At 35.9% G+C, this 21,110-nt stretch overlaps 1 protein-coding gene across 2 annotated transcripts in view; it reads right to left on the bottom strand.

Moving 5' to 3' along the window:
- Positions 1-21,110, bottom strand: part of CDH8 (cadherin 8) — a 1,490,460-nt gene that overhangs the window by 1,193,207 nt on the left and 276,143 nt on the right. For both annotated transcript variants that reach the window (XM_044081816.1, XM_044081815.1), the window contains exon 2: positions 7,914-8,355. In XM_044081816.1, the coding sequence (XP_043937751.1) occupies positions 7,914-8,258 (345 nt within the window). In that variant the 5' untranslated portion in view covers positions 8,259-8,355. The remainder of the gene's footprint in view (positions 1-7,913; positions 8,356-21,110) is intronic.

The raw sequence follows: 21,110 nt of genomic DNA on the forward strand, positions 1-21,110 counted from the left end.
TGAAATCTAAACCAGATTATATGGAAGCAAAACAGTCCCTATGTAAGAATAAATGGATTGATGAGTTCAGTAGAAAAACTGCAGAAGGAATGTGAAAGGTTTTAAAGCAGAAATTGTCTGAATGGAAAAAAATAAATAAATAATTAAAAAAAAAGCTTAATATTGGGGTTTAGGCATACAATGTCAGGATGATATATTTCCATAAGTTAAGATACTTGAATAAAGTGAGATACAAAAAATATCAGAATTGGAAAACAGGTCAAACTACAACTTTGAAAACTAAAATAAACTAGCTTGACAAACAAATTAAGCATAGTGGGAGACAAGATCAAGAACATTTTTAAGGAAATGTATATACAGGTATAGAACATAATAAGAAACCATTTTATAGATACATAAGATGTGGAAGGAGTAAAGATATACAAATTGATGAACTGTGCGTAGATTCTAAAATGTATTCTCAGTCACAACACTATGCAAAATGGTCTGGCTCCACAAAGGGGGTGATACACTGTCCTTGCATCATCCAACAAACCTCAGATACTGAAATAAAATTAAATTATACTGAAAAAGAAATACGCAAACTGGATCCAAACAAAGCACAGGGAGGAAAATGAATTAGTAATCATGACCTGAGAACACTTCAGCAAGACCTTACAGTACAAGTATCTCTATTATTCATTAAGTTGTGTAAATATTGGGAGATTCCTTGAGACATGCACTTCTTAAACCAGTCTTTAAGAGAAAAGACAGTAGGGCAAACTCAGACTCATACAGACCCATAAGTCTACTTTCATGTAGTGGAAAAATAATGGAGAAGACAATACTGGATAAGTTATTGTCAGCAGTGAAAATGTTGAGACTTGGAACCATATGTCAGTATGTATATATTGAAAATAGATTTGTTACCACCTATAACACAATGTTCTATAACAATATAATAACAGCTATGAAAGAAAAAATTGTGCTGTGATGTAGTTTTATAGCTTTAACTTAAGCATTTGATAGGGTCATACACAAAGCACTGATCAATAAACTAGAACAACTAGGTATCGACATACTCTTGATAAGATGGATAGCTGTGTCTGCAAAAGAACTTGACCAAACTGAATATTTGGACACAGGAGAATTAATATGCGGATAAATACATCAAAAAGTAAGTGTATGAGATTTGGAAGACATAAATTGAAAGGTGAATATTTATTACAGGACACACTGATTGAAACTGTAGATTCATTTAAGGACCTGAAGATATGGATAGATCCAGCTTTGAGTTTTTCTAATCTCTATCAACCAATCGATTAATGATAGTTATAGAACTATAGGTTGTATAAAAAGACTTATACAGTCTAGGAAATCAAAAATGACAAAGTCATTGTATGTTTGTTACATTAGACCCAAACTTGAGAATGAAATAACAATACTGGAACTGGAAAGAGTACATCAGAAATATACCAAGGCATCAGTGGATGTGAAAATTTAAGTTATTATGAAATACTAAAATATCTGAACTTGTACAGTGTCTGATATAGACATTTTGGAGACTTATTCAGGTATATAGAATATTTAGAGGCAAAAACCTCTCAAGGGAGTTTTGGGGTTATCAAGAAGTAGTAGAGAATCATCAGACAACCTCAGCAGAAGATTCTATAGGAATGAGAAGTGCACTAATTGTATCCTCAAGAGAGCAGCTGATGAATGGAACAGACTTACCAAGTTACATTAAAACAAGCACTAATTTAGATATTTTTAAAAACAGGCTGGACACTTATTATGACAACAACTGTTTTGGTATAATGGCAGGCTAACAGGGCATTAATGCCCATGCTTGAAATATCTGTATGTATTTATATAAATGCAAGATATTGTTTGCATCCATTCTGCAGGATGACATCAGACAGGTTTATAGTAGAAATTAAGATAATAAATATTTAAAAACTAAACCATAACTATTTTTGAGTCACACTGATGTAGGAAACCTCTGATTAAACTACAGCCATACCCTGCAAATGTTTAGGCAAAATCAGATCCATGTGGACTATTACATATCAAAAGGCATTATAATTTTCCATCCCTACACTACAAGGAAATGAGTCACAGTTCAGATGATCGAGTGCCATTTGTTAGCTCACTGTTGCATGGATCACGTTTGGAAGAGTGAGGGAAAAGGCGTATCCGTATTTCTCAACAATGAAGTGCTTATCCCCATCAAAACTTGAGTTCATGTCTTCTATTCAGTTAAAAATAATGGCATCTAACAACAATATCTGAACCTAAGATAAGTTTCAAATGAAAAAGATTATGTTTACTTGTTCCAACATCAACAAATAGGTTTTAATTGACTAAGAGATGTTTCTGTGCTATGTTCGACTGAGCCAGCACAATCTTCTTGAATCCATTTTCTTAGAAAACTACAAGGTAAGACAGAGTATCAGTTCTTATGCATAAACAGATAACCCTGCAGCTTTTGTACTGAATTACCAGAGAGCTACACATATCTATGTAAGCCAAAGCTGTTTCATTTGAACAGTACCTAATTGCTTATTAGCACGTCAGACTAATCTCTGCATAGATAAAATATACGATAATAAATAATCGATCATCAGTATGTGTTAGAGTGATTACTGGCTGAAGAGATAAAAATACATGATAATTTGTGGTAAGTGTACTCTAATAGTTGTAGATAGTGAAACTGTATAATACTAGAATATGTTATATTTGATATTTATAACAAGAATTTAAATGAAATGATTGTATATATTCATGTTATTTACATTCTGTTCTTAATGGCAACCAAATGTTTTTTTTTTCTTCTTCTCAATAAGTCTCCTTATCTACTCTGCATTACCTTTCATTATCTATCTCCTTCTAATTTGCAATGTCAATAAATAGTACATATGTAGTAGGTAGGAAATTACAATAAAATTTAGAGGTTACATAGACTTGGGAGAAAATGAATGAACAAGACAGTCATGGAGTTTGTAGAGTAGAAAATGACAGTAAAGGTTGCCAGAAACATGAAACACAAAGCCCAGGGTAAAGCAACCATTACAGTGCAAAAGTGATGCAAAAATTTTTGACACACAGTTGGAAAGGTATTGACAACCGTGGGCATCATGAGGATAAGTGCCTAGCAAGACAGAGGCAGAACATTTAGATAAAAGTAAAAACTCAACATATAAAGATGGAGTAGAATGATCATCAAATTCAGTCACTAGACTGTCCTAGCTTTAAGGGCAGATGTAAAAATTTAACATGAAAAGAACAGTCTGATACAGCTCATAAAATTAATTGTAGGCAAGACAAATGGAAATTACTACAATGTACTTAACAATGTAAAAACAGGACACTTGAACTGACACTTGAATATTACATTATATCATGGTCCAGACTAAGGTCTGTATAACAAGAATGGCAATAATTTTTGGGAAGAACAAGAGCGCAACATACAGATGGTAACCATGGATTGGAAATGAATCTCAGATGCTTTTTTGTGAAACAGTAATACTATTTTCTGCACTATCATGCTAACACATTAGGATCCATTGGATTTTCATTAGAACTCTTTGCAAAGAATTATGATATCACTAATAATCTAGGTCAAGAATGGAGGAGTCATCACTACCTTAAATATGGATAGTAGAAAGGGATTTTCACTAAATGACAGATTAATTAAAATGCATGGTAGGTAACTATCATAGAACTACATTTGAACAAAGAGTGCAGAATATACAGAAGAAAATGATCCAGAAAATCCAAGATGCTCTTAGTCTTTAGAAGAAAGAACATGGTTGAATCTTAAAGATTTTACAACGAGGATTTTACAATGAGCGAAAAAACAAGTATGAAAACAAGGAGCATGGCTACAAAGCCTCTTGTAGACATTATGAAGCCAGTTGATGTGGTATCATACAAACTGCTTCAAAACAAATGAACCATTCAGTGATATCAATACAGGTAAAGCATTGCCTAAGCTAGAGTTCATGAAAGAAAATATTAAAACAAGTTAACAGAAGAAGGAAGATTCAGCTGCAGAGTAGGCATGGACCCATTTTAAAATCATTAGAAGTGACGCTGCAAAAGATCTGGAAAAGAACTATGTATTTCTGCGAAGTACAAGCAAGCAACAAGAATGATGTGAGGTTAAAATATAAAAGGCAACATTCATTTTTTCTAACATAATTATAATAATTAAGGTAACTAATATTCAATGCAATTTAATGTATTAGAGAAAAATGGTGGAGAGGGAGAGAGGCACCTGATTTTATCACAAGAGGTAATTTAGGCATGCAAAATGTTCAAGTAATGAGAAGGTTCTGTCTAATAACAGGATGTACGGGATAAGAAATCCAGATCAAAAAACACAAAAGCTAAAAAACAGGTAGCAAGGCCTTCATAGGAGTACTACATGCAGTATAAGAAACCACTTAACTAAAACAGCAGAGGCTGTAGAATTTGTGTACAGCACATGGTGGATCCATTGAAAGGAAGGGCTTAAATAATGTGATATTCCAAGTGTAAAGAAAGTAGATACTGCCAGTCCAGCTAGCTGGAATTTTGTAAATAATTATATTTCATTTGTGAATATCAACATGATTTATATAGAAGTGTGACAAAGGGAGATACTGGCAGCACAGCTGTCTGGAAATTTGTAAATGGTTATGTGTCATTTGTGAATGTCTACATGCTTCATATAAGATGCTTGTGTTAAAAATGTGTGAGAACTGTATGTCATGTATACATCAAGCTAGGTTTGTACAGACAGAGATATTTTATAAAGTACTGAGCTTAAAAATGGATCCACAATGTGTGAATGTGCCCTGCTAGAAGAGAACAGAAATATACATGCACTATTGTAACTGTTTAAATATATATATATATATATATATATATATATATATATATATATATATATATATATATATATATTAACAGTGGAAGCCTGGAACACAGGATGTTAACTTCATTCCAGCAAAACGTCAGAAAAATAGCTGAAATTATATTACTTTATGACAGCAAGACATAGAATGTCTATACTAGGGAGCTCTCTGTGTTGTCTTGAAGGAGATTGTTTATGACTTCGAACAGCTGCACAGATCTGAGGAAAAGCCCTTGTCTCTGTATTTTCACAGGCGGATGCTAAATACTGCTAGCTTTCAAGTGTGAGGGCTTTACTTGAAATAGAGTCAGATGACAAGAAATGCTGTCATTCTGCAAGCCATCCAACAGTAGTATTTAAGATATTAATTAAAGAACTCTGAGAGAGACTGTGCATTCTGTACTCTGTCTTGGACCTGACAAGATCCATTCACCACACATCTGCCTTGCTATGAGTAAGTAAGTCTAGGGACAGTATAATTCTCTTAGATACAGTCAGGAATATAACAACATTCAATTTAGATGTTTTTCTTTATTTACTTGAGACTGTCCTGTAATGTTGTTTTAAGTATTTCCTGTGATTATGATCTCTGATGTCATTGTAATTTTATACTGAGTATTTTATTTTTCTTTTATTATTTATTATTTAATCTATTTAAACATTTTATTGTAGCTGATCTGTCTAGAGATATTTAAGTTCTGAGAGTACTTGCATATTTATTTGTTGGCACTGTGTAGGCCAGTCCTAATAGCCTTGCTCTTGGTCAAACTACCATTTGTATTAACAGTAAGATTACACAGTAAGATTAGACACTCTTTGTAAGAGCCTTAAAGCAGATGATAAGGAGTGACTGGTGACAGGGAAAACTGCTTCATAGTCTAGACAGAAGGGGGCATAAATAGTAAACATGTGCCAGCCTTTCCCAGGCGTGTGTGTGTGTGTGTGTGTGTGTGTGTGTGTGTGTGTGTGTGTGTGTGTGTGTGTGTGTGTGTGTGTGTGTGCACATGTGCCCCACTCAATACACTTCCCGTTGCCCTACTTCACAAGATCTGCTGATGTCATTCACCTTAAAAGTACCTTTAGACACTTGTCAGCCTTATAAGCTCTGTGCTATGTGCAATAATTGCATAAGTCTATAGTACAAATAACTAGATAGGTAGAGGTTCTAATTTCAGCCCTGGCACATATGTATGTGTGTGTGTGTGTGTGTGTGTGTGTGTGTGTGTGTGTGTGTGTGTGTGTGTGTGTGTGTGTGCGTGAGCTGCTTGAGCAGGGGCAAGAAGCACTGATTGGACAGAGAGAGTGTTGGAGGACTTGGCTTGGAAACCTGGTCAAAGACTACACTCTATAGCTGTGCCAGTGGGGAGTCTTACTGGGGATCTGGAGAAAGAGGGAGAAACCAGCCCCGGACTGACTGTGGTCTCTGTGTGCTCTTAATGGAAATTGCACTTGATGCAGACAGCTGCATCTGTAAATACTGTGTGTGTAAATTGTCATTGTCCCTCTTTCTAATTTCTTCAAATCATTTGGGTTTCTAATACCATGATGGGAATGGATCCCATTCCTCAGTCAAAGTATGATTAATATTCATGAAATTAGTATTGTTTCAATCTTTGATGTCAGCCAAAAGTGCTCTATGCAGCACCCGCAATGTGCCCAGTAATGACTCCTTCTGCAATTCGTATGTGGTTAGATGGATTGGTAACATTTCTAAATATGATTGTAAATTCTTTTTTATAAGACCTGTTGCTTCTACTACTATTGGAACTGTCTGGGTATATTTCTTTCCACATTGCTCTCGTTTCTGCCTGCAGATCCTTTTATATTATGACTTTGTGTCTCACTGTATGCAAGACACTGTAATAACTGGGTGCGACGATTTCAGTAATCAGTGCTACTTTTGTCTTATTTTCTTGGACTGCTATATCCAGTTTTCTAGCATCTTTCTTTTGAACTGTTGGTAATGGGTGATCCCATGTGATATAAACTTCATCATTTTCTATGATGCTTTGTGGCTCATGTTTCAAGTGTTTTTCAGCCACTTTGACACCATAATGTTTGCACAATCCTCAGTGCAACAGCCTTGCCACATTATTATGCCTTTCAGAATACAGTCCTTCTGCCATTAGTGTGCCGCAACAAGCAACAAGGTGTGTGACTGTTTCCAATTTGGTTTAACAAACCTTACATTTGTCTGTTAGACAAACATTTGTCTTTTAGATCTGGAGAAAGAGGGAGAAACCAGCACCAGACCGACTGTGATCTCCGGGTGATCTTAAGGGAAATTGCACAACTGCATCTGGAAATATTGTGTGTGTAACTTGTCATCCTCCCAGTGCACACCTCTCACTGTTGTCAGTGGTTAGAATTGAGGCTCCTTGATTACTGGTCGAGTGGTGGGGCATCACAACACCTTTTATGGACACAATAATAACAGTCAGCTCAGTGATGGAATGCCACTGTACTCATTATTACAACTAAATCTACTTATCCGGGTGGGGAGTACATGTATCTCTACACCCTACTCTGAAGTTCTTAAATATTAGTATTCAGGATTGTGTAGATAAGAATAAGTCTGGTAGTTTAGCTCACAGAATTGGGCCATATGCTGCTAAAGTGCTTTATACTGTAGTCACAAGTTTGATTCTTTCAATTTCCAGTTGCAAACTGTGTGACTTTGATCAGATAATTTAACCAAACAATGTTCCAGATCAACACTTTAATTTCTTTAACTAAAAAACAAGATGTGATCTTACTGCAAACTTTTCAGAGAAACATTTTTAAATCAAAAATGATACATGTCTTCCCAGTGTAATGTTATGTTTACAATCAGAATTATACATTTATTTCTGTAATTTCAGTGCCAAACTAACATCATAAAAGCATGGGGAAATGGCCATACACTGAACTTTTGCCTACATATAGAAAAAGGTATAATGAAGAATATACTTAAACTGTTATACAATACGCACAGCATTATGGTTGAGGGATCACTTTGATTAGTGCTTTTTGTTAAATGAAGATGTTAACTTACCCTGCCAACTAGAATTGGTTCAGGTCCTGAAAACTCTTCTAGAACAAACATTTGATTCCAAACCCAGCCCCTCTTGGATCTATTTAAAATACGCTGATCTTCATTGGATGCATTTTGTTCTTTACTTAATTCCATTTGCAAAGACTGTGGTATGGTTGTTGGTGCCATATAAACATATGGAAGAACAGTAATCCTTAAAAGCATTAAAAAAGTCCATATATCCACAAGCATTTCTTTATGATTTGCAGGCATTATTCCAGAAGAAGAAAGTATTTCATAAAAATATTGCAGTTTTATTATTGTTCCACTTTCCAGCCTGCTGTCTTGTAATTCATAGTGTTGCATAAGTTGTTTTCATATTATTTGTATTCTTGCAATATACAGAACTTCCTTACAGCATGTAAGAATAACCCATGTTTTCTTTTTCAAAAAGTGCTGATACCTAAAAATATTAAGAAATACACATTGTTTTAGTTCTCACCATCTGAAAACAATGGCTAGCAAATGTCATTTCTAAAATATTAAGTTGTACAAAAAATATTTTACATGAAACATTACCTTTCCCTATAATATATATATATATATATATATATATATATATATATATATATTTTTTTTTTTTTCTAACTAAAGAAGGGCACACTAAATCTTGAATCAGCATGTTAAATATTTATTTTTGTTTTAATCCTGCATAAATGCAGTTATCCCAATGAGATTGTAGAACTATACATTTGTATTTCAGTACCGCTGTCTTTGTTTCTTTCATTTTCCTACTTCCTTACCACGTCACCACAATACATTTAACTCAACGTTTATAACTATGCTTTATCACAACAAGATTGAGACAAATGAAATACTGCAAAATAACTCCATGTAATATTATTAAAATACCACATGTATTTAATGCATTGTTTATAGAAGCAGGCGTTTTTTTTTCCATATCTCTTACAGATGTACTTACTTTTACCTTCCTTCATCACAGCAATGTGTTTTATCAAGATCTTTCAATCTTTGAGCAAGACAATTTGTCTCACTCCATTTCCCGGCAATGTAGGGCTTGAGCACTTATAATATTAAAGAGTTTCCTACAAACTAATTGTCACTTTCGCAGGCAACATTATAACAGTGAAGCTGCACTGCTATCTGGAAAGCAATGGATAAGAGATTTTTGATTTTAGGCATCATATATAAATAAAAAGGGGTAATAAGTTAAGCAGTGCATTTGGCTTATTTAAGTAGGAGGTTTTTGAATTATTAGGTGGGTACCATTGTTGATATGACTTGTTGCTTCGCTTACCTGTTCCATGAAGGGTATCAGCCTCATGGATGTTTGCAATTTAATACTCCCCGTACCCTGGCATCAGTTTTAAAATGGACTAGAAGTAGGTCATTCCTTCAACTGGCTCACTCCTGAGAAATTCTCCTTCTGCAGAGAAGGGAACATATTGATTAAACAAAAATTGAAACAAAGTGGGAAGGGAGACAGTGCAGTCCTTCCCATGTCAGCAAACATCTCAGTTCATGAGAAGCCTTAAGCCGTTGGCATAAAAATGGCATCCATTTGTACTCACCATTCCACATTAAACCTCCTTTCGAACAACAAAACAAAAAAACTTACCAAGTTATCAGTCATACTAATAATAATGATAATAATAAAAATAATAAGAATAATAATATACAATAAGGTAAAATAACAAGGACCTGGTTAAATGAGACAGTGGCATCCACAAATCAGACAATTGGCAGAGACAGTCAGAACACTGACTTGCTGACATGTGAAACAGCACATTCCAACAGTTGTGCCTCATCAACCATATACCTGGCAGTGTGCTGAACATATTCTCCACGCATCACAAAAAATTAAAATGGTCCTCAGGAGATAAGTAATGGCTCTCATATCACTTCATACCCCCAGGCTCAGTAATGTCTAAACATACTACATGTGCATATCTATATGGATATATATATCTATATAGGTTTACTATCAAAACGATGAAAATCACGTCGACAAACAGTGATTTCCACAACAAATAATGTCAGCTCATGAATATGAAGTAGGTTGTATGATCGACGCACCAACATCGACAAATTCTGTGGACCTTAAGGTGGAACTCTCTCATAGAAATCTATGCTATAACTCCCTGCCCTGTGTATGTCCTTCTAAATGGATGTATAAATGAAGGTCGACATTCAGATAGTCGCTCCTACCATGGTTGAGGAGATGAACGTTAACATTCCGACAGTTGCTCCTACCATGTTCGAGGAGGTGGCTGTCGAGTATGTCACTTTCGACCTTTTGATTGTAAACCATTTATATATATATATATATATATATATATATATATATATATATATATATATGCATGTGTGTGTGTGTGTGTGTGTGTGTGTGTGTGTGTGTGTGTGTGTGTGTGTGTGTGCATGTGTGTGTGTCAAAAGATAGGGTAAGTTATTTATGAATACACAGAGACAACATCTCAGTTACAGTTTACTACCTCAAAAAGACAGCATAATAACACAGATAGAAAAAAAGGAAAGAAAAGAAAAAATAAAAGAAAAAAGAAAGAAAACTGTAGAATCACAACCCTTCTCGACCACCAGTCCATTTGCCTACATACAGACACCTCTTCCATTCCTTAAAGGCACAGCATGTTACTGGGCATGAAAGATATTTAGAAAACTTTCTCCAAGTCAGCATTAATATTTTTTGTCACACCCTATGCACATCCCAAGTTTCTTCTACCAGACCCTGGTCAAATAACCAAAGACACTTCCAAGATAGAACAGAAAAATAATACCTCAGCATACTCTTGACAACTCAATAAGGCAATTTCTCCAATCTCATAACTAACACACACCAAACACCAAGTCAACAATTACACAATGTCATGAAGCCATCACCCACCCACTTTCTATATACATGTATAAACATAAAACGAGAAGAGAAATGTTATATTAATAAGTAGAAGAAAGTAATCAAGTTAGCAAAGTTTTAGTTTAGAAAATGCAATAGCACTTTACTAATCTTTATTTTCTTTTTAGAATATTCACCATGGCTTTATTGCAAGACCTCATACAAAGTTGGAAACAAATTTTAGAAGAAGCCATATTGCTCTTTGAGAAGTTTTTTTTTTTTTGTAAGAGAAAGATCAAACAGCAGAACCTGTACAAGTGAATATAAAGAGACTGTTAGTTCAAGTCACCCACCTAGACAATGCAGGAGAATGTCCAGCTCTCAAAAGGCCAATAAAAAAGGGCAGGAAGGAGAGAACAGCAAAGGACCCCAAGGACAGTTCTCAGTATATTTCAGCAGGTACAGAGACATTAATAATGTCTGTTAATCAAGGGGAAGATCAATCGGGGCAAACGGATGAGTAATTAGAGGCTTTTATTGAAGCACTTCATAAAGAAGGAAGGGTGATATTAGCCCAAATAGTAGGCAGGAACAATAACTCAGATCAAAAAACATCTAATGATGAGAGGCATCCTGTGCTCAACATGGTACCCACAACTGCTTCAAATACGCCATCCATTTCCATTACTGTCAATAATTCCCTCAGATAAAGGGACAATCTCATTTGCACTAGAACATAACAAAAGTAACATAAACAACATGGGCAATCATCCTGAACACAATCTGCGTGGTTTGGATGTCATGAGAATATGTCACAACTGGCAAAAGAAAAGATTTGGAAGGGTGATTTCATAGATATATTTGATCTTGTAGATGCTGAAGATATTCAGAGCATCATTGATTGTGACCTCAAGGGTTTTAAATATCTTATAGAAGCTCTTGTGGTCATGGGCAGATGGCAGCCAAAAAATTTAAAGATAAGGTCTTGGGGTAACTGGGTTGTGGGGTTCAAACATTATATGGTAGTATTGACAAAAAAGTATAATTTCATAGCTACCCGCTTGCAAGGTTATTTCATGATAGTAAGAATAGCCTGTGTTCTAAAAGGGAGAATGTCATGGTACCACTATGACCAAATGTTTGGGAAACAAAACGCAAGAGACTGTGAATTAAAAATAGGAGACAAGGCATGCCAACATCTGGCTCAGTGTAACCATGAACTAACAAAAAAGTGAGTCCAATCAGCAAGAGGTACACTTTCTCAATAAAGGCAAATCTTCAACAGCCATGGCTACAGGGGGAAAATATATTTTTTGTTGCTTGAACAGTCTTATTATTTTTGTAGATTTAGATGAACTAACTTGGAATCATCCTTCCATTAAAATAGCAGTACACAAAGAACTGCTAAAGGTGTGCCCAGATCAAGCAGTCATCAGCTTTATCACTGAAGACTTCACCATTGTTTTTTTTATAAGATCTATCACTCAAAACACACATTCATGATGCAAAAACTTAACATTGGTAATTGGAAAGGAACAGATGGTTTAACCGTCATTTTCAAGGAAATTCAGCAGTGACTATTTAAGGATCCATTTCAGCCCCCCCCCCCATTTGAACCATTCATCTTCCCTCCCCCCCTCCCCGAGCCCCAGTTTCTGCAAGAAACTAGATCATTCCCATTTAATACATCACATAACATACCCATAAAGACTATCAGTCAACAATGGCATATATAAAAAAAGACTTCAGAATTCATTACTCATTGTTCAATAAAGCAGTAGCCATCATAAAAGGAAACAGAGAGCTATGGGTTGTAAAATTAAACAATCTGCTATTCATATTTTGCCCATTCTCTGTCATGGCTTGCACCTGCTCAACATGGAATTCAATGGCATGCATTTTCCTTGACGCAGCTATGCCAACGGGGCTCTCAGCAGCTTGCTTGGCATTTGCCTGTTTCAGTAAGATTCTTCTCTAGTGCTGGAAGCAGTTGAACCCATGTTTTCTTGGGATTCAAAACCTCAATGATTTTTTAAGCATGAGAAATGGTGAAACACAAACTCAGGAAGGTCTCCAGGTTTTCAAGTTATGTAACTCATAAGATGTGCCCCAAGTGAAAGATAAATTAGAAGGACCTCTCAAAGTGTTAACATTTTTGGGAATTGAGATCAATGCCACATAAGGCTGATTTCATTTATCAAAGAGAAAAGAAAAGTTTAACAACGTCACCAACATTGTAAATATCTTTTTAATGTCTAAAAGGGTAATGATTAGACAAGTCATGGAACTATTGGGTCTCCTTAACTTTGCATGCAGAATGTTCATCAGATCAATAACAGACCTTTTATGCAGATGTTGCATAAAACAGCACATTGTTTGAATTAACAAGATAATTACAGAAGATCTGAGATTGTGGTCCAACTTCCCCCAGGATTACAATTGCGTATCCTTCTGGCAAGACACTTTGATATCAAATGAAAACCTTAATTGTTCATGAATGCTTCTGGTAAATTTGGCATGAGTTGTTATTTTAATGGGCACTAGTTTTCACAGTCACAGCCATAAAGTAGTGCTATTTAAGGATGAGGGACATCACAATTTTAGAGCTTTCCCCAATATGGGTTTCAGTTCAGATATGGCAACATCAACTCTGGCACAAGCATTTAATATTTAGATTGGACAGCAAAAATGTAGTTGAGGTACTCACCAAAAAGTAATCCTAAATGTTTGGGTCAACTCTGTTAAAGGCTTTTGTTTCTCCTGTTCTCAAAGATTATCATGTCTTTCAATGCAGAACATATTAATGAATCTAAAAATAAATTAACTGATGCAGTTTCTCAATTGCAGGTTCACCAATTCAAAATGTTGTTTACACAAGCAAAATTACTTCTCATTCCCATGCCCAAAGGAATCTGCTTGACTGGAGAAAGATAACAACATCTTGGTTTTGGAATACAGACTTTTCACAGACTGTACCCCAGTCGAGTATTGAACCAGGGGACCTCTTACTGTGAGGCAACAACACTAATTTATACCCAAGGCACAAATCACGGTTGCATTTCTGTCGGTTAAGTTTACAAGTTGCAATGTTGTTTATAGTGTTGATATTTACAGTCTATACAGATTAAATTTAACGTTTCAAGTTATTAATAAACTTATGGTTGATCCTGCAACAGCTTGTCTTGTGTGCATTATTTAGGAATGGGAATTATAGACAATCAAGATCTTGTAATATTTGAGCCTAGCAATTTGTCTCGCTTCATTGCTGGTCAATGTAGGGCTTGAGCCTTTATTGTACTGTGTTTTTCCTCTGAATAATGGTCACTTTGACAGGCAGTTTTACAACTATTCCTCTACACCATCATCCCTTTGGAGCATCTCTCTTATGGCCTCAGCCCAACATTTGTTTACACTTCCTCCCCATGATTTATCTTGCTTGGTATTTGATAACTGCAGAATTCATGCTGTAGTTTCCTAATAAACCTACTGCCACTCCTACAAGAGCTTGTCTTGTGTGCATTATTTGGGAAAGGGGCTTAGAGATAACAAGTATAGTAAATAATCTGTCATACACACACTGTAAGAAGTTAAGGCACAAAACCTCTATCCTGAACTCAGAGCAAAGCAAGTGGTTTATTTTCATATGTTTTATTATGAAAAGTAGTAAATGCTATGACACGCAGCCCACGTCCGGCAGTAACATTTTTAATTTCTTTGCTTTAGTGACTGATTCTTTTGGAAATTATTTCTTTCAGCATGTTGTATGCAAAGAACAGCTCTTACCACATTTTTACCTTTCCATAAATATTCTCAGACAACCTTTTCCAAAACAACTTGTTTCTAAAGCATTTTCTTCATTTCATATATTTATATATGTTACTCTTTTCCAGTAATCAGTACGGTTTAGATGTAGTGGATAGTGGGTTCACTTTTGTGAGAAATGAATGAACGCATTTTAAATGCTGTTGCATTGTTTACTGTCACCATGGAATATAACTATGATGCTTTGAAATAAGAAGGGGTAATAACACAAGAACATGAAGTACAAGTAGAACTTGGTGGGCACTCATCAGCATATTAAGTACATTTCTTAGTTCAGTGAGCCCTGCACCTACTTATTGTCATATTTTCTCTAAGTGTCCTGTCCTGGATATCACAATAAAACATTTCAAAGTTGGTGCATACTGATTGCTTATTTTTTTTCAGCAGTGGCAATTCAGGGTTCAACCCACTCCATTCACTCTCAGTACGCTCTGGCTCACTCTGCTCCTCTACCGTACTTCCTTCCCACCCCCACTGTCTTTAACTTTATACTTTATCCAAACTAACCACACCCCCTCACAAATCCCAACTTCATCCTATACACCAGTCATAACTCACTTCCTCTATTTCTATAAACCTCCTCCTCCCACATTCTTGACCCCACCCTCCCCCATTTTAACTCTTTCTCAGTGAATACAATTACTCCTCCCTCCTGTGTATCATTCTGTTCTACATCTCTTTCCCCTGAGTATAACTCCTCCTTCCTACCTCCTGTCTCATCTACATGTATAACTTTACCATCACTCTTTTCTTCCCCTATAATTGCACTTTTACTAGTCCACTCTTTCTCTTACACCACTTCTCATTTCATGTTTACCATAACCTCATAACATGTTATTACCTTTCCTAAACACCCTCATTCTTCTTATTCTCACAATGTCCACTTCCCATCACTTCCCTTTACCTAACATCTACGCTAGTCCAATACTCTCCTGTGCACACGCTGGTCTACAAACTCCAACTAATTTCACTATTACACCCTCAATCTTTAATTACCATGAGATTTCCCTTCAACTCACCTCTCACCTGTAAACATCACTTTAATAACCTCAACACAACCTCTCATAAACTATCTTCTGCAAATAAACTCCACTCTGGTGATATTCATCCAAACTCAAACCCAGTCTTCAGCTCCTCTACCCATATCCATACCGTTACATCTCGCATTTCCTTCCCAACTCAAATAATGTCCAACTCTTCCACTGTAAGCCCTACTCAAACTTTCTCCCACTCATCCCACAAAAACTTATCTATAATATCACTGAACATACAAAGTATAGTGAATAAAATCACTTCGCTTCACTCCTGGTTCTTTCTCCACACCCTTAATATCCTCACCATCTCTGAAAACTGGCTTCAACCTCACATAACTGACTCTGAAATCCTTCCCCCCAGCTACAATATCATCTGCCAGGACAGACTTAACAAAAGAGGGGGAGGTGTAGCTATTCTATACTCTGAAAAACTTTCCTGCTATCCTCTGCACCTCAATCCTCCTAACTTTCAACCCGCAGAAATCCTCATTGTTAATTGTAATCTAAATAACCACATAACCACAAAAAAATAGCCATCACTGCCATCTACATTCCACCTGTCAACAACTACCCTACTCTTGAACACTTTCTCTCCTGTATTTCTGAAATTATCTCTCATGAAGCCATTATCCTGGGTGTAGTTAACATAGAGTGGAATGCAATAACTTCCTTCTCTCCTAACACTAGCAGTAACTTCTAGATTTACCCCAACTAATCTCTGCCCCTACATATCTGAATAAACACTCCAATATTGGCACCATACTTGACTGGATCCTTACTCTAACCCAAACCTCTACCTCAGTGCCATCACTCTGCCTGCTACCCTTAGCGATCACCTTCCCACCTATGTTAAAAGACACTCCCTCAACTGTACAAAGCCCACCTATATAAAGACTATCGCAGTCTTACTAACTTTACCCCTGATTCTTTCAACAATGGTTACCACAACCCACTGGTATCTTAATGTTCAAAACAGACAGTGTCTGGAAAAATTGGGGAAAAAAAAAATCTCCCACTAATTTCCAAACGTACAGGGAATCCCAAAATCTTAGCAAAAAGCAGGTTGACCTTGATAAAAAAACATTTCTACCAAGATACACTAAATAATCCCCACTCCAAACCCAAAAAATGTTGGCACACTATGAACAATCTCCTACATACTGGCAGTCCTTCTACTCCTAACCCCTATCCCAATAGCTCCACCTTATATACAGCCACCTTTCTAAATTTCTTCTTCATTGACTCTACTTAAAATTTGACTAAAAAAACAATACTACTGACCACACTACCAATCCCACTTCTTCTACTCTTACTCCCCCATTCTTTCTGAAGCCATTACCTATAATTTATATTAGATCACTTCTCAGAAAGCTTAAACCATACTCACCTTCTGCTGACAACCTACCTCCACTTTTCCTTAAACTTGCAGACAAATCTATTGCCTATTCCATCTCTATCTTAATCAATAGATATATCCAAGAATGCATAGTTGCTGAAATCTGAAAAAAAAAGTTCTATGTCTAAACCCTTCACAAAAGCTGTAAATTTTCCGTCCCCACTAATGTCAGACCTATAGCTATCTTCCCTATCTAAAATACTGGAAAAGTGCATTCATAAACAACTCCTTGATCATTGAATACAGGAAAACCTCTTAACCCCTACCCAACATGGTTTTCCCCTCTCATCACAGCACATCCACCACTCCTTTCTTTCACTCAAACCATTGCAATATCTCTTGACAACAACATGCTACTCTTCTGTCTTTTCCTTGACCTCTCTAAAGCCTTTGATACTATCTCCCACAAACTTATTCTATCTAAACTTTCTAATCTTAATCTCACCAACTCCACACTTCAATGGTTCTCCAGCTACCTTTCCAATAGATTCCAATCTGTCAGATGGCTCTTTGCCACCTCCCCCTTCTTCCCAGTATAAACTGTGGTTCCTCAGGTTCCATTCTTGGACCCTTGCTTTTTAATATTTTCAATAATAACCTTTACACATCCTGCCCTCATGCCTCTTTAATACAATAAGCTGATGACACTACAATTATCTCATGTTCGGACAATCTCACCCACCTCCTTATGCTTACCTAGAAATCCTGTCAGTGGAACAATGGCTAACCAGTAATCAACTCCTACTCCACCTTTAGGAAACTAAACTTTTACTCTTCCTCCTAAAATCTTTACAACACAAAAATTCCTTCACTGTCACATCCCTAAGTAACACAGTTATCTCTCTTGAACCTCATAACAAAACTGCTTGCAGTAACTGTCGATGACCTACTAAAATTTGATATTCACATTCAACAGACTATCAAAAAGACCCACCAAAAACTAGGGGTGTTATATAGGTGCAAAAAGTATCTCACTATTGAAGCTAAACATTCTCTAGCTCAGACCTTCCTTCTACCCACAGTATTGTATACTGCACCTATACTCACTAACATACAATCCAATCTATTACTTAAGCTTGAAACCACTTATAATAAAATTGCTAGACTTGCTACCAGTGTCCCCTACTGCTCCCACCACTGCTTAGCATTAAAATGCCTACAGTGGCTCGAACTCCAACAACTACGTCTTCCACAACTGCACCTCATTCACTCTATCCTAAACAAACCCTCCTTCTGTCCTGTTTCTCTTCCCTCTTCTCTTTCTATTCTCCAAGTACTCTCTGAAGTTCTGACCTTCACTTCTTAGAAATTTACAAACCTAATAAAACAGAGAAACATTTTTCTACACTCACTCTGTCACTAAATCTTGGAATAATCTACTTCTATGCTTAAGAACTATCTCTAACACATACAGCTCCAAAAACTCTCTCAAGGACAACCTGCTAAAATCTTGGTCTTGCCCTTGCTCAGCTCCAACTTAATCTACTTTCTCTGCCTTCCTTCCTTATTTTCATCCTGTATTCATCTATAACTATGGGTTATTGCTACATATATACATATTATATATTATATATATATATATATATATATATATATATATATATATATACACATATTACATATATACATTATTTTATATTTATCTGCGACAACCTTGGTTGTATTGAGTTTTAATTTCTAGTATTCTGAATGTAAAAAAAAAAACTTGTTTTTCTTTTCATTTTTCTTAATGTAAAGTTTATTTGCATTTTATCGAGTATTTTGTATATGTTTGGAGCTTTTCTCCGTGGACCACTGCTGAAAAAGGGCTTTTTGCCCAGTTGCACTAACCTGGTTAATAAATGTCAAACAAATAAATAAATAAGTGCACCCCCTTTCGGAACACAAATATCCCTTTCTGCAATAAAAGAAGAGAAATGCATTTGAATCTTTGTCATTTTTTTGGAATGTTAACAGTGCACTGACATGCCAAATACTAAAAGAATTGTTGAAAAATGGCTGCAGTGTGTGAACCATATTGATTAATCTTGTGCCTAACTAGATTTATTAACTAAGTAATCTCCACACTTGAGGTCAGACTTCATTTCCCAGCATCATCATAGTGATTTTCAAACATGGCTATGACAAACAACCTTGAATTATGATCTCTACAGCATAGGTTTGCTACATTATATCAGGTATTCACCATGATGCAGTCTGACTGCAGGAGAAAGATTTTCATTGAGAAACTGTTTTGTTAGCTTCAAAAAATCTGAAACTTGCCAAAGAAATTCTCCATGTAAAAAACCCACTAGTATGCTGATAGCAGAGACTGCTGTGTGACATTCATATTTTAAAGCACTGTGTATGTAGCTCAGCTTGTTCCTATGTATGAAGAGCTGTAAGATCATCTGAGCATAACCGTGGGAGAGAAGCTGGTATTCATGGCAAGCAAAAATGACATTAAAGGACAAAGAGAAGATAATGGAGTATAGTGTCTGTGAACTTATATCACCGATAACTCAGATGTTAAAATAATAGCCAACGTACTTCCTCTTACTTTAGAGAAGTTTCTCTCCAGTATTAGGCAAGGTCGCACTTTCTCTTTTAACAAATGGAGATGCTCTGTTCATAACTGATGGTTTCAGCAACTGTTTATCGAAAAGCTGCAAAGTTATTTAAAGCTATCCTTTTTAAACTGTAAAATGTTCATAGAGGTTGATTTCCTATGTGCAGTGATGGAAGAAATGGGGAATGCTAGGAAGTTTAGGTGCACAGAGCATTTCAAAACAAGGTGAATATCCAGGTAGTTGACAGCTACCTAAATATGAATTGAACAGAGGTGTTGATTTTTCTTCCTTGTGGTAGATGTCCTGGCTCAGTGTTACAAACATACCTGACAGAGAGGAAAAGGAAGGAATTTGGTTAAACAGCACTCATCGTTTTTTACTCAGTATTGCACAATTATGGCAAAGCAAGTTGAAAAAGTGCTCCTAGAGATTTTTAGAGAATTTTCAGTTATTCATTGAAATCATGAACAGAGTAGAATTGAGTGAATCTATCATGAGGTCCAACAAAGTTAAAATATCACAGAGTTGACAGGACACTCTGAAGGGTGCAAAAATCCATGGTGCAAAGTATTCAGGTCTACAGGTCTGAGTTAGTTTAGAAGAAGCTGGGGCAGAAAACTATGAAAAGGAATAAAGAGAGAGAATGAACTTAAGTACAAATTCAGTAATGAACAAGGTAGGGATCCTCAAGGGGGATCACAGTAAGAAGAGCCTACTACTTGAGACATTTGTCTGCTTTCCCTAAGAATCACTGCTTTAAGCCAAGAGAAAAAGGTATGAGAAATAAATTTTGGGAGACACTACACCAAGAGCAAATAGAAGAGAAAACTGGAAAATGATTGATTATGACACAGGGTAAAAACATCTGGACATAAGTACCTACTCTTATGCATTTATTTTACATTATTGGTTAAGATTTAAGTAAAACAAGCATCTCTGGTAGGCGGCAGTTGATAGATTAAATAAGCTTTAGTTGAATATAACAGAAATATTTGTTAGTTCCTATTCCCTCGTTAATTTTATTAAAGAAATTAGGGCAGAAATGGAGAATTGAGTCATCAGTTTATAATGAAGTACTCAAACAGGGTAGGGGGGAGTAGAGGGTATGGAACACATAAAATTAAAGAATTAGTAAAATGGAGTGAAAATATAGTGAAGGGAGAAAAAACAAAGGTACCCTCCCTAACCAAGCTGAGGTATTAGGGTCAACACAAAGAGAATTATAACACAGAGGATTATGATCAGGACTTCAATCATATCCAACCCATTATGTCTGCAAGATACATATGTCAACAGATTTACCTCAAGTGTAAAGCGCTCTGATTGTAAAGCTTGGATAAACAAAATTATATTACAAGGTTGTTTTAGAATGAGAAAATACACAATCTTGGAAACTGAAAATCACATGTGAGCTTGGCATTATAAGGCTAATCAAAATGGATAAGACATGTTCCTAGGATAATAACAAGAAGCTTAAGTTGCAAAAACAAAAAAGAAAACAAAAACACGTAATACACATGGAAACATTATATTACTAGAAAA

Source organism: Protopterus annectens, chromosome 8.part1, assembly GCF_019279795.1.
Source record: "Protopterus annectens isolate FY-2018-M chromosome 8.part1, PAN1.0, whole genome shotgun sequence".
NCBI classification, from domain to species: domain Eukaryota; kingdom Metazoa; phylum Chordata; order Ceratodontiformes; family Protopteridae; genus Protopterus; species Protopterus annectens.